At 44.9% G+C, this 14,575-nt stretch overlaps 1 protein-coding gene across 1 annotated transcript in view; it reads right to left on the reverse strand.

The window, feature by feature from the left end:
* LOC311150728 (heparan sulfate 2-O-sulfotransferase 1-like) overlaps positions 1-14,410 on the reverse strand; it is a 36,202-nt gene extending 21,792 nt beyond the window's left edge. Inside the window, exons 1-2 of the mRNA XM_084188252.1 lie at positions 14,223-14,410; positions 13,974-14,125 (exon numbers count right to left, since the gene is read on the reverse strand). Of these exons, the coding sequence (XP_084044378.1) occupies positions 13,974-14,097 (124 nt within the window). The 5' untranslated portion in view covers positions 14,098-14,125; positions 14,223-14,410. The remainder of the gene's footprint in view (positions 1-13,973; positions 14,126-14,222) is intronic.
* Positions 14,411-14,575: the final 165 nt, after the last annotated feature.

Consider the following 14,575-nt stretch of genomic DNA (forward strand, 5'->3'; position numbering starts at 1 on the left):
GTACATGTAGCTAGAGTTAAAAAAGTGACTATGCATAGATAAACAGAGAGTAGCAGCAGCGTAAAAGAGGGGGGGGGGGGGGGGGGGGGGGGGGGACGACACACACACAATGCAAATAGCCCAGGTAGCCATTTGATTAGCTGTTCAGGAGTCTTATGGCTTGGGGGACCTATACTTGGCGCTTCGGTACTGCTTGTTGTGCGGTAGCAGAGAGAACAGTCTATAACTAGGGTGGCTGGAGTCTTTGACCATTTTTAGGGCCTTCCTCTGACACTGCCTGGTGTAGAGGTCCTGGATGGCAGGAAGCTTGGCCCCAGTGATGTACTGGGCCGTATGCACTACCCTCTGTGGTGCCTTGCAATTGGAGGCCGAGCAGTTGCCATACCAGGCAGGGATGCAACCAGTCAGGATGCTCTCGATGGTGCAGCTGTATAACTTTTTGAGGATCTGAGGACCCATGCCAAATCTTTTCAGTCTCCTGAGGGGGAATAGGCTTTGTCATGCAGTCTTCATGACTGTCTTGGTGTGTTTGGACCATGATAGTTTCCTTGGTGTCCATATCACCAACAACTTGAATCTCTCAAGCTGCTCCACTACAGCCCCGTCGATGAAAATGGGGGCATGCTCGGTCCTCCTTTTCCTGGAGGGGACTGAGCATGCACCCCTGAGGGGCCCCCGTGTTGAGGATCAGCGTGGCAGATGTGTTGTTACCTACCCTTACCACCTGGGTGCGGCCCATCAGGAAGTCCAGGATCCAGTTGCAGAGGGAGGTGTTTAGTCCCAGGGTCCTTAGCTTAGTGATGAGTTTTGAGGGCACTATGGATTTGAACGCTGAGCTGTAGTCAATGAATAGCATTCTCACGTAGGTGTTCCTTTTGTCCAGGTGGGAAAGGGCAATGTGGAGTGCAATAGAGATTGCATCATCTGTGGATCTGTTGGGGCAGTATACAAATTGGATTGGGTCTAGGGTTTCTGGGATAATGGTGTTGATGTGAGCCATGACCAGCCTTTCAAAGCACTTCATGGCTACAGATGTGAGTGTTACGGGTTGGTAGTCATTTAGGCAGGTTACCTTAATGTTCTTGGGCACAGGGAATTTGGTGGTCTGCTTGAAACATGTTGGTATTACAGACTCAGTCAGGGACAGGTTGAAAATGTCAGTGAAGGCACTTGCCAGTTGGTCAGCGCATGCTTGGAGTACACGTCCTGGTAATCCATCTGGCACTGCGGCCTTGTGAATGTTGACCTGTTTAAAAGGTCTTACTCACATCGGCTACGGAGAGCGTGATCACACAGTCGTCCGGAACAGCTGATGCTCTCATGCATTCTTCAGTGTTACTTGCCTCAAAGCGAGCATAGAAGTAATTTAGCTTGTCTGGTATGCTCGTGTCACTGGGCAGCTTGCGGCTGTGCTTCCCTTTGTAGTCTAATAGTTTGCAAGCCCTGCCACATCCGACGAGCGTCTGAGCCGGTGTAATACGATTCAATCTTAGTCCTGTATTGATGCTTTGCCTGTTTGATGATTCGTTGGAGGGCGTAGCGGGATTTCTTATAAGCATCCGGGTTAGAGTCCCGCTCCTTGAAAGTGGCAGCTCTACCCTTTAGCTCAGTGCGAATGTTGCCTGTAATCCATGGCTTCTGGTTGGGGTATGTACGGTCACTGTGTAGACGACGTCATCGATGCACTTATTGATGAAGCCAGTGACTGATGTGGTGTACTCCTCAATGCCATCGGAAGAATCCCGGAACATATTCCAGTCTGTGCTAGCAAAACAGTCCTGTAGCTTAGCATCTGCGTCATCTGACCACTTCTTTATTAACTGAGTTACTGGTGCTTCCTGCTTTAGTTTTTGCTTGTAAGCAGGAATCAGGAGGATAGAGTTATGGTCAGATTCGCCAAATGGAGGGCGAGGGAGAGCTTTGTATGCGTCTCTGTGTGTGGAGTAAAGGTGGTCTAGAGTTTTTTTCCCTCTGGTTGCACATTTAACATGCTGGTAGAAATTAGGTTAAATGGATTTAAGTTTCCCTGCATTAAAGTCCCCGGCCACTAGGAGCTCCGCCTCTGGATGAGCGTTTTCATGTTTGCTTATGACCTTATACAGCTCATTGAGTGCGGTCTTAGTGCCAGCATCGGTTTGTGGTGGTAAATAGACAGCCCACGAAAGATATCGATGAAAACTCTTGGTAGATAGTGTGGCCTACAGCTTATCATGAGATGCTCTACCTCAGGCGAGCAAAACCTCAAGACTTCCTTAATATTAGATTCCGTGCACCAGCTGTTGTTTACAAATATACACAGACCGCCACTCCTTGTCTTACCGGAGGAAGCTGTTCTATCTTGCAGATGCAGCGTATATCCCGCCAGCTGTATGTTATTCATGTCGTCGTTCTGCCACGACTCAGTGAAACATAAGATATTACAGTTTATGTTCCGTTGGTAGGATATCCGTGATCATAGTTAGTCTATTTTGTTATCCAATGATTGTATGTTGGCTAATAGGACTGACGGTAGAGGCAGATTACCCACTCGCCGTCGGATCCTTACAAGGCACCCCGACCTATATCCCCGATTTCTCTAATGCGAATGAAGGGGATTTGGGCCTTGTCGGGTGTCTGAAGAAAATCCTTCGCGTCCGACTCGTTAAAGTAAAAATCTTTGTCCAGTACGAGGTGAGTAATCGCTGTCCTGATATCCAGAAGCTATTTTCGGTCATAAGAGACGGTGGCAGAAACATTATGTACAAAATAAGTTACAAATAACTCAAAAGAACACACACACACAATAGCACAATTGGTTAGGAGTCCGTAAAACGGCAGCCATCTCCTCATGCGCCATTCTTGCTTTCCCGTAGGGATGGTGCCAGGTTTTCTCCAGATGTGACGCTTGGCATTCAGGCCAAAGAGTTCAATCTTGGTTTCATCAGACCAGAGAATCTTGTTTCTCATGGTTTGAGAGTCCTTTAGGTGCCTTTTGGCAAACTCCAAGCGGGCTGTCATGTGCCTTTTACTGAGGAGTAGCTTCCGTCTGGCCACGCTACCATAAAGACCTGATTGGTGGAGGGCTGCAGAGATGGTTGTCCTTCTGGAAGGTTCTCCCATCTCCACAGAGGAACTCTGGAGCTCTGTCAGAGTGACCATCGGGTTCTTTGTCTCCTCCCTGACCAAAGCCCTTCTCCCCCGATTGCTCAGTTTGGCCGGGCGGCCAGCTCTAGGAAGAGACTTGGTGGTTCCATACTTGTTTTGGTACCCTTCCCCAGATCTGTGCATTGACACAATCCTGTCTCTGAGCTCTACGAACAGTTCCTTCAGCCCACTGTGCCATGCAGAAATGCTTTAACTCATCGACATCTGGATTTTCAAGCATGAACTGCTTGTTTCAGGTCTTGCCACAGCATCTCCAATCGGGTTTAGGTCTGGACTTTGACTAGGCCATTCCAAAGCTTAAAATGGGTTGCTTTTCTGATTCTGATGTAAATTTGCTTGTGTGTTTTGGATCATTGTCTTGCTGCATGACTCAGCTGCGCTTCAGCTCATGGACAGATGGCATACAGAGCAGAATTCAGGGTTCCTTCAATGATGGCAAGTCATCCAGATCCTGAGGCAGCAAAGTATCCTAAAACCATCACACTACCACCTAGGGATGGTCATGAGTAAATAGAGTACTTAAGTACTCGAACGGACGTCAAAACTTGATAATTAAGTTGCTTAATCATCAGTTGCTACATAAATGTTTTGTCTTATAAATTAAAGATATGTACCCATAGATTCTTGAAGAACGTAACTTTAAATGCCTCATGAGCTTAGTTCAACTGTCGTACCCCAACAGAACCCAAAATATAAGCTTGGTTTTACTCCAATGTTTGTAAACAAAGAAAATGTAAACAAACACTTAATAGCCTCAAAACATGGTTAAAACGATTATTTTTATATAATGGATGGTCAGTCAGGTGGTTTGCACAACCGAAGAATTTCTGCACAAACTGTCAGAAACCGTCTCAGGGAAGCTCATCTGTGTGCTCGTCGTCCTCACCAGGGTCTTGACCTGACTGCAGTTCGGCGTCGTAACCGACTTCAGTGGGCAAATGTTCACCTTCGATCGCCACTGGCACGCTGGAGAAGTGTGCTCTTCACGGATGAATCCCAGTTTCAACTGTACCGGGCAGATGGCAGACGGCGAGCTGTTTGCTGATGTCAATGTTGTGTACAGAGTGCCCCATGGTGGTGGGGGGGTTATGGTATGGGCAGGCATAAGCTACGGACAACGAACGCAATTGCATTTTATCGATGGCAATTTGAATGCACAGAGATACCGTGACGAGATCCTGAGGCCCATTGTCGTGCCATTCAACCGCCGCCATCACCTCACGTTTCAGCATGATAATTCAAGGCCCCACGTAGCAAGGATCTGTACACAATTCCTGGAAGCTGAAAATGTCCCAGTTCTTCCATGGCCTGCATACTCACCAGACATGTCACCCATTGAGCATGTTTGGGATGCTCTGGATCAACGTATACGCCAGCGTGTTCCAGTTCCCGCCAATATCCAGCAACTTCGCACAGCCATTGAAGAGGAGTGGAACAACATTCCATAGGCCACTATCAATAGCCTGATCAACTCTATACGAAGGAGATGTGTCGTGCTGCATGAGGCAAATGGTGGTCATAGCAGATACTGACTGGTTTTCTGATCCATGCCCCTACTTTTTTTAAGGTATCAGTGACCAACAGATTCATATCTGTAATCCCAGTCATGTGAAATCCATAGATTAGGGCATTAGGAATTTATTTAAATTGTCTGATTTCCTTATATGAACTGTAACTCAGTAAAGTCTTTGAAATTGTTGCATGTTGCGTTTATATAGTTTTGTTCAGTGTAGATAAATGCACAAATGTTTTCCAGTGCAGGCCTCGTGTTCTAAAAATATATTTGTTTTACTCCCAATTGAGTACTTGCAAAAAGATCATGCGAGTACTTGAACAGTCAATAAAGTTCAAATGCCCACCCTTATTACTGCCACAATGCTTAACCGTCGTTCTTACTGTGGAATGCAGTGTTTGGTTTTTCACCAGACATAACGGGATCCATGTTGTCCAAAAAGTCGACTCGAGTTTGCCAAAAAGTGCCTAAAGGCACCTTGAATATCGTAAAAAGACTCCTGGAAGAATGTTCTATGGCCAGATCAGTCAAAGATGGAACTTTTGGATGACATGGGTCCTGTTATGTCTGGCAAAAAACCAAACACTGCATTCCACAGTAAGAACCTCATACCAACGGTCAAGCATGGTGGTGGTTTTTATTTTTATTTGATTTATTAGGATCCCCATTAGCGACAGCTAGTCTTACTGGGGTCCGACACAACGAAAGACATTACAGACAAACATTTAAAAATATTAACATGTAGTGTGTGTGTGTGTGTGTGTGTGTCTGTGCATCTATCAGTTACACATACATGTCAGTACATCCACACAACCAGTAGGTCACATGGGGAGAGGCTTTGTGCTGTGAGGTGTTGCTTTATTTATTTTTTGAAACCAGGTTTGCTGTTCACTTGGACTATATAAGATGGAAGGGAGTTCCATGCACTCAAGGCTCTGTATAATCCTGTACGTTTGCTTGAATTTGTTCTGGACCTGGGGACTGTGAAAAGACCCCTGGTGGCATATCTGGTGGGGTAAGTGTGTGTCTCAGTGCTCTGTGTAAGTTGACCATGCAAAGAAATTTGAATTTCCAATGTTTCTTCTAAATACAAGAAGTGACGCAGTCAGTCTGTCCTTAACTCTCAGCCAAGAGAGACTGGCATGCACAGTATTAACATTAGCCCTCTGATTACAATGAAGAGCAAGACTTGCCGCTCTGTTCTGGGCCAGCTGCAGCTTAACTAGGTCTTTCTTTGCAGCACTTGACCATATGACTGGACAATATTTGAGATAAGATACAACTAGAGCCTGCAGGACTTGCTTTGTGGAGTCTGGTGTCAAAAAAGCAGAGCATCTCTTTATTACGGACAGACCTCTCCCCATCTTTACAACCATTTAAATCTAAACTCAGCAAATAAAGAAACATCCGCTCACTGTCAACTGCGTTTATTTTCAGCAATCTTAACATGTGTAAATATTTGTATGAACATAACAAGATTCAACAACTGAGACAAACTGAACAAGTTCCACAGACATGTGACTAACAGAAATTGAATAATGTGTCCCTGAACAAAGGGGGGGGGGGGGGGGGGGTCAAAATCAAAAGTAACAGTCAGTATCTGGTGTGGCCACCAGCTGCATTAAGTACTGCAGTGCATCTCCTCCTCATGGACTGCACCAGATTTGCCAGTTCTTGCTGTGAGATGTTACCCCACTCATCCACCAAGGCACCTGCAAGTTCCCAGACATTTCTGGGGGGAATGGCCCTAGCCCTCACCCTCCGATCCAACAGGTCCCAGACGTGCTCAATGGGATTGAGATCTGGGCTCTTTGCTGGCCATGGCAGAACACTGACATTCCTGTCTTGCAGGAAATCACGCACAGAACGAGCAGTATGGCTGGTGGCATTGTCATGCTGGAGGGTCATGTCAGGATGAGCCTGCAGGAAGGGTACCACATGAGGGAGGAGGATGTCTTCCCTGTAACGCACAGCGTTGAGATTGCCTGCAATGATAACAAGCTCAGTCCGATGATGCTGTGACACACTGCCCCAGATCATGACGGACCCTCCACCTCCAAATCGATCCCGCTCCAGAGTACAGGCCTCGGTATAACGCTCATTCCTTTTACAATAAACGTAAATCCGACAATCACCCCTGGTGAGACAAAACTGCGACTCGTCAGTGAAGAGCACTTTTTGCCAGTCCTGTCTGGTCCAGCCCAGCGACGGTGGGTTTATGCCCATAGGCGATGTTGTTGCCGGTGATGTCTCTCAGCCTATTGCGGACAGTCTGAGCACTGATGGAGGGATTGTGCGTTCCTGGTTTAACTCGGGCAGTTGTTGTTGCCATCCTGTAGCTGTCCCGCAGGTGTGATGTTCAGATGTACCAATCCTGTGCAGGTGTTGTTATACGTGGTCTGCCACCACGAGGACGATCAGCTGTCCGTCCTGTCTCCCTGTAGCGCTGTCTTAGGCGTCTCACAGTACGGATATTGCAATTTATTGCCCTGGCCACATCTGCAGTCCTCATGCCTCCTTGCAGCATGCCTAAGGCACGTTCATGCAGATGAGCAGGGACCCTGGGCATCTTTCTTTTGTTGTTTTTCAGAGTCAGTAGAAAGGTCTCTTTAGTGTCCTACGTTTCCATAACTGTGACCTTAAATTGCCTACCGTCTGTAAGCTGTTAGTGTCTTAACGACCGTTCCACAGCTGCATGTTCATTAATTGTTTATGGTTCATTGAATAAACATGGGAAACAGTTTTTAAACCCTTTAAAATGAAGGGTATTTTTACGAATTATCTTTGAATGACAGGGTCCTGATTTGGTTAAATCAGACTGAACACTGCACACTATTGTGAAGTGAAACAATGAAAAGCGATCCATTCAGTCTGGTTTAACCAGGCTACATGAACTATGGGGGAAGCTAATGAATTGATTAAGATCATTCATGAACAAGAACATCTTGAGTGTTCCAACTGGCCTTTCTATGACACACCACTTCTGTGGTAAGAGGCTGTCCCTAGGCAGTCTCGGCACACAGTGTACCAGACTGCCAGCACTCACAGTGCACTGCAATGCTGAGGAGAAAGTCTGCCAGAGCAGCAGAGAAACTCAGTTCCCCCTAGAGCTGATAGTAGGATTCAGTTGCTGTATAGAAGGTGGAAGTTAAATGCAAGGCAGGAGGAGAGAAGTGGAACAGTTCTGCCAGACTGCCTTATCCCTCTATTCCGTGATGAAATTGGTTGTAAAACGCTGCAGGCATGTCTCTCTCCCCTCCTTTTGTTGAGGCTTATGATGGGCGCTACCAGGGGTTTAAAAAAATGTTGTGTTGAAAATGTAATACACCCCCTCCCAATTTCAGACTTCTATCTAAAGGCTGTTTGGCCACAGGGGATTATCATCTTGCACTGCAGTAGCATCCCAGACTCCAGATAAAAGAGGCTGTTTATGGTTTTTGCCTAGCAAAGGAAGGACTCCGCTGAAAAGTAATACGATTATCCGTTATGATGACAGTGCCAGTCTATAGAAGCTCTGTTTCAGCTGTGTCTCTCATAGAGATGTTGACCAGTGTTATAAAGTGATAGTTACCTGCCTCGAATAAACGACACCTGCTTTCACGCATGCTTAACCACACCGACCGCATCGTTCGTCAAACCCCTTGGAAACCGACAAGGGAAAAACGTGTGCTCGAGGAGAGCGGTCTCAATTACACTCCGGGTTGCGAAACAGTTCATAACACCGTGATTAGCCTGTCAGTCATCTGGTCGCAACTGTGCACAAAAATATAGCACAGAACTTCACGGGAACACATTCTTTAAAGTGCAAGCCAATGGCCATAAATACACCAAATCAGGGCCCTAACTGCTCGAAATTAGGGCCATTAGCACTCTGCCCACACCAAATCCATTCCTGACACCTGCGTTTCCACAGTGGGATCCAAACCATTAGGCACTCAAATACGCATGTTGCAGATACTTAGAGATGTACGTACAGTAGCCACTCTGTAGTGAATGCCAGCCAACAGACATGACTCAGGCTTTTTTATAACCCCGGGAGGCTAAAAATATCTCCATGGTGTCAAAAGGAGTTCAAAGGGAATCTGAGTGCTCCGGATATTGGCGATAAAGAGAGAGCTAGCGAAAAAAAGAGAGTTAGATCAGAGGGAGTCAAGTTGGCCACTCCTCAATAACCTACTAACGAGGCTAAATGAATGATACAACCAGGCCTTGACCAGAGCCTACATTTATATACACAGCTCTGGCCTAGACGATACAAAAAGGCTGTATTTTCTGACTCTTGATACCTGTGTGTAATTGACTGTTGACACCAATGAAAGAGTTGGTGTTAGAGTAACAATTTGTGTTATGCAACCTCACTTCAGTTAGGATGTTTCACTCAGGTACAATGTGAGAAAAACTATTAAATCAAGCTCTGGCCAACCAATCACACTCATTGGCTATAACATTACTTGGTGACTAACTTAGCTCATTGCTCCTCAGGGAACATATGGGGACCATAGTGGAGACTGGTGTGGGGGTTAAACTTAGATACATAGCCTAGTTAGATACATGGGCCATGAGGTGACAGGTTTATAAACAGTGCTTCTATTTACGAGGCTGTTAGCAAGCGTAGCATGACTCCCCCTCTAGAGTTACGGCCAATGGGGAAAGCACCCAGTCAGCCCCCCCCCCACGTGCTAATGCTATAGCATCTTACATTTCTACAAAATATCTGTGCCATCCTTACCTGGCATAAGAGGACACTAAGAATGTGTCACCAGATAACAGATCATGCTAGCTACAGGATACACAGATCTTTAAAGTCATGGGATGATTGCAATCTAGGCAGAGTTACCAAACCACTAACAATTTGCCTGGAAGCAAATCACAACGGCTTCTCTGCGGAGACTTCTAATAGGAAAAGTGATTCAACCTCTGAGTAAAGTAACAAGATATGAATGACACAGGGAGCAAAAAGCAGATAAGAAAATAAGTTGTGAATGGGCAATATTGGAGTGTGCAATAAAATGGGCCATATAAATATACAACTTGCTTTCTCAATGTAGATGGGGGAAATGCATCAGAACCTGGTTAGACAGCCAGGGGTGTCCACCATGTTGCCCTGCCTTATACCTCAGAACTGTTTGACTATGCAGCACATAATTCACGGCTCCAGTGTATAGAGACCTTTGTTCCGTCCATGGATCAATCAGACGTATTGCCAAGTTATTGGAGTACGCTGTAAGGGGACAGCTCCCTTTAAGTCTTGTTTCAGCATCTTGTGTTTTTGCACACCAGATGTTGATATCCATTTTCTGTGTTGTTTCAGCTATTTATTTAGCTGTCCACCCAGAACATTCAGATATCCTCCCAATATTTATGGGACCACCATGATCCTTCATTACAATCACAGTTCGTTGAAATGAGTGGGTTGTTTAGAAGACATTCTTTTTTAACTTATGTTTTATATGCAAAAACAGGTTTCTGTGGCACGACACACACAGCAAGGCCATTTCTTTAAATGATTCTTCCATTTTTATTCCACCATGCAAATGGAGGTTGCCAATAATAGGCTAATGCCTACACATGAGAATGCACATTGAATGGGCTGATAGCGATTTGTTCTAATCCCAATGGTCCCACACAGTGCATGCCAACACTTGAAATGAAATGGCCATCATTCAAATCTTTAGTCTTTCTCCATACTTGTATTACATCGTGCTCTGTAAAAAGGTCTGGATGTTTATGAAATACAGTGCATTCGGAAAGCATTCAAACCCCTTCACTTTTTCCACATTTTGTTACGCTATAGCCTTATTCGAAAATTGATTAAATAGTTTTTTTCCCTCATCAATCTACACACAATACCCCATAATGAAAAAGCAAAAACTGTTTCCTTTTTTTGTTGTTGAAAGTTTTGAAATTTTAAGATTAATAATATATATCACATTTACATAAGTATTCAGACCCTTTACTCAGTACTTGGTTGAAGCACCTTTGGCAGCGATTACAGCCTTGAGTGTTCTTGGGTATGAAGCTACAAGCTTGGCACACCTGTATTTGGGGAGTGTCTCCCATTCTTCTCTGCAGATCCTCTCAAGCTCTGTCAGGTTGGATGGGGAGCGTCGCTGCACAGCTTATTTCAGGTCTCTCCAGATATGTTTGATCGGGTTCAAGTCCGGGCTCTGGCTGGGCCACTCAAGGACATTCGGAGACTTGTCCCGAAGCCACTCCTGCGTTGTCTTGGCTGTGTGCTTAGGGTCGTTGTCCTGTTGGAAGGTGAACCTTCGCCCCAGTTTGAGGTCGATCCTGACTAGTCCTCCAGTACCTGCCGCTAAAAAACATCACCACAGCATGATGCTGCCACCACCATGCATCACCCTAGGGATGGTGCCAGGTTTCCTCCAGACGTGAAGCTTGGTATTCAGGCCAAAGAGTTCAATCTTGGTTTCATCAGACCAGAGAATCTTGTTTCTCATGGTCAGAGAGTCCTTTAGATTCCTTTTGGCAAACTCCAAGCGGGCTGTCATATGCCCTTTTACTGAGGAGTGGCTTCCGTCTGGCCACTCTACCATAAAGTCCTGATTGGTGGCGTGCTGCAGAGATGGTTGTAATAATAATAATAATAATAATATGCCATTTAGCAGACGCTTTTATCCAAAGCGACTTACAGTCATGCGTGCATACATTTTTTGTGTATGGGTGGTCCCGGGGATCGAACCCACTACCTTGGCGTTACAAGCGCCGTGCTCTACCAAGTTGAGCTACAGAGGACCACCGTCCTTCTGGAAGGTTCTCCCATCTCCACAGAGGAACTCGGGAGCTCTGTCAGAGTGACCATTGGGTTCTTGGTCACCTCCCTGACCAAGGCCCTTCTCCCCCGATTGCTAAGGTTGGCCGGGCAGCCAGCTCTAGGAAGAGTCTTGGTGGTTCCAAACTTCTTCCATTTCAGAACGATGGAAACCACTGTTCCTGGGGACCTTCAATGCTGCAGACATTTTTTGGTACCCTTCCCCAGATCTGTTCCTCAACACAATCCTGTCTCGGAGCTCTACGGATAATTCCTTCGACCTCATAGCTTGGTTTTTGCTCTGACATGCACTGTCAACTGTGGGACCTTATTTAGACAGGTGTGTGCCTTTCCAAATCATGTACAATCAATTGAATTTACAACAGGTGGACTCCAATCAAGTTGTAGAAACATCTCAAGGATGATCAACGGAAACAGGATGCACCTGAGCTCAATTTCGAGTCTCATAGCAAAGGGTCTGAATACTTATTTACATAAGGTATCTTTTTTTAAAATAAATTAGCAAACATTTCTAAAAACCTGTTTTCGCTTTGTCATTATGGGGTAGTGTGTAGATTGAGTATTTTTTATTTATTTAATCAATTTTAGAATAAGGCTGTAATGTAACAAAATGTGGAAAAAGTCAAGGGGTCTGAATACTTTTCGAATGCACTGTGACAACATTGTGACATTTTAGTTTATTTTGGACTTCGGCAAGGGTTTATTCGGCTGTTTGGGTACACACCATTTTTTCTCGAGGTAAGCCCAAGTCGGTAGCCGAAGTCTATGCCCCCTCGTCGGCGATTGGTCAACAGTAGGGTTTAATCAATGAAGTGCCTGTTGTCATTCAACGAGAGACGACTCGTCCTCGTGCTAATTCTTTCACTTGAGAAATACTGCACCAAACATCCTAGTCAGATGCAAAATTGCGCGACTAAGATCTCCTCGGCACAAATGTCAAAATAAATTACAGATTTCCTGAGTTATCCTAAATTAATTCTGACTATTTTGAGGAAGTGTATACTGACTACGGCGTCTCAAAATGGACAAACAGTACTATTGCCACTTTTTTTCCTCGTTTTTTCAAGCGACGGTATTTTAAGAGAGTATGCGAGCACAATCGTTCGGTTAGCCGAGCTCGGCTAGGCGCCAGCCGAACTGAAGCATGCCGACTCCTTTACACACGTTTGGAGCACGCTAGATAGCTAATTAATAATAATTTGGTGGGTGCTTATATTTGTCCCATTTCACACAGGTGGCCTATGTCTTCCGTAAAAAAACTATGTAACGTGGAGATATGGCCATGTGGGAACACTAACCCTTACCTTATAAAAGTTGTGTAGTAATTCAACTATGAATTATTCATTTTTTTTTTTATGATTTTGTACTGATATGAAATATGTTCCTTATCAGTTTCCAAAACCGCTTAAAATATTCAGAACGAGCGTCGGGGATGTTAACAAACTTTTTGTTAAATTTATCAACAAAAATAAGAATAGCCACAATACATTTGTTGCCCATAGCTCAGATTTGATCAGATGGAATGTTATTTTGCTACACTCGATTTATACCCACTCCTTTGCTGCGACATTCTAACTAGCTTGAACAGCATGACGTGGCTTATCAAACTCGCACTGGTTTACGACAAAGTTTGTCAAGTTGATTCGTTAACCAGCTAACTACAAATGGTAAAACGGATATTCCATTGCAAGAAATCTCAAACGTACATATTGCACTTTAACGCAAACATTTATGCAACTGCGTGCGCTCTACCTGATTAACGAGAGTCCTGATTGATGATAAAGACCGAAGTGACAGGTGACAAAGCAAAAAGCCAATCATGGCAAGACATGGAAAAAAATAGAAATGCACTTACAAATAAGTGACAACCAATCCAATGTCTCTCCATTATCTCCTGCTCAGCATATGGAGCTGACCTGTCCTCAGAGTTATGCAGGGAGCTGGGGTTTTCCAGCAACCTCCTGTGCAGCTCCTGTGACCTGCTGGGGGAGTTCAGCCTGAGCTCGATCCAGCCGGTCTGCAGACAGTGCTGCCATGATTTTGATGCGATATTAAAAGTAAAGGGTTTTATGTTTCTAGAACCGTACAGCAATTGAGAATTGATTCACGTTTAGATGGAGTATTTGGCTGTTTTGGCTTCCAGAGCCAATTCGCCCTTTAAACAGACTATGTAAGGTCCTTGGACTAAGGAGCAACCTTAGGCACCTTTAGTCCAATTTTGGGCTATATGTAACCATGACTGCGTTCCGACCTCAGTGCAGCTTAGTGTAAACAAGCAAAAACACAACTTGACTGTAAATTGGGTCAGTATATATATGCTCCTGGGTTTGCCCTGAAAATGCCAGTTTGTCACTTCACACGGAGACAGAATGTTGTTGTCTCAAGATAACCCCAAATTGGCAACCATGCTGACAAGACGCTTAGCAATGATTCAACCCCTATTGGATGAAAGACTCATTTTCCTTGTTTTATTACCTGCTGCGAGCAGCATGATGAATATGGACAGTTAGAATACAGTCTTACCTAGCTTCCCCCGAGACTCCTCCAGCTTCTGGATTTGGTTCTCCAAGAAGAACATGGCCACTGCGAATGCCAATAGCGCCAGAAGCTGAAACTTGGGCGGCATCATGGTCCTTAGTAGCCCCATCAAACAATCCAGTGAGAACAGGTCATTCCTTGTTTAGAAAATACAACATAGAAGGCAGTGGAACGTTGTCAATTACAGAGCGAATGTGTGTGCATTTGAATTGTTATTGTCCAGTGTTTACATACCTGATTGTTCAGTAGGGAACACACTCAGCTCCAAATTATTTGTTTCATAGGATAATGTACTCTCATAAAAGAGAACTGCATGAAACCACAATGCCGTCTTGACGTTGAGATATTCCCCCCTCACAAGGGTGTCAACAGAAGCGGCCTTGCGTTCCTCGGTGCCTGCGATTCTTCCTCTCTAGAACTGTGTCGCGTTCAGTTTACTCCGCACGCCTATCTTCGTCGGATGACTTAATTAGTTACAAAACCCCTATTGGTGGGACCAACAGTCCACTAAACTGAATAGGCTTTTCATTCGTCAACAGTCAAATCTGTTGAAACGGGATTGGACACATTTTAAACAGTTCTTGAAT

The sequence above is a fragment of the Coregonus lavaretus genome (assembly GCF_964263955.1).
Source record: "Coregonus lavaretus genome assembly, chromosome: 23".
NCBI lineage: Eukaryota > Metazoa > Chordata > Actinopteri > Salmoniformes > Salmonidae > Coregonus > Coregonus lavaretus.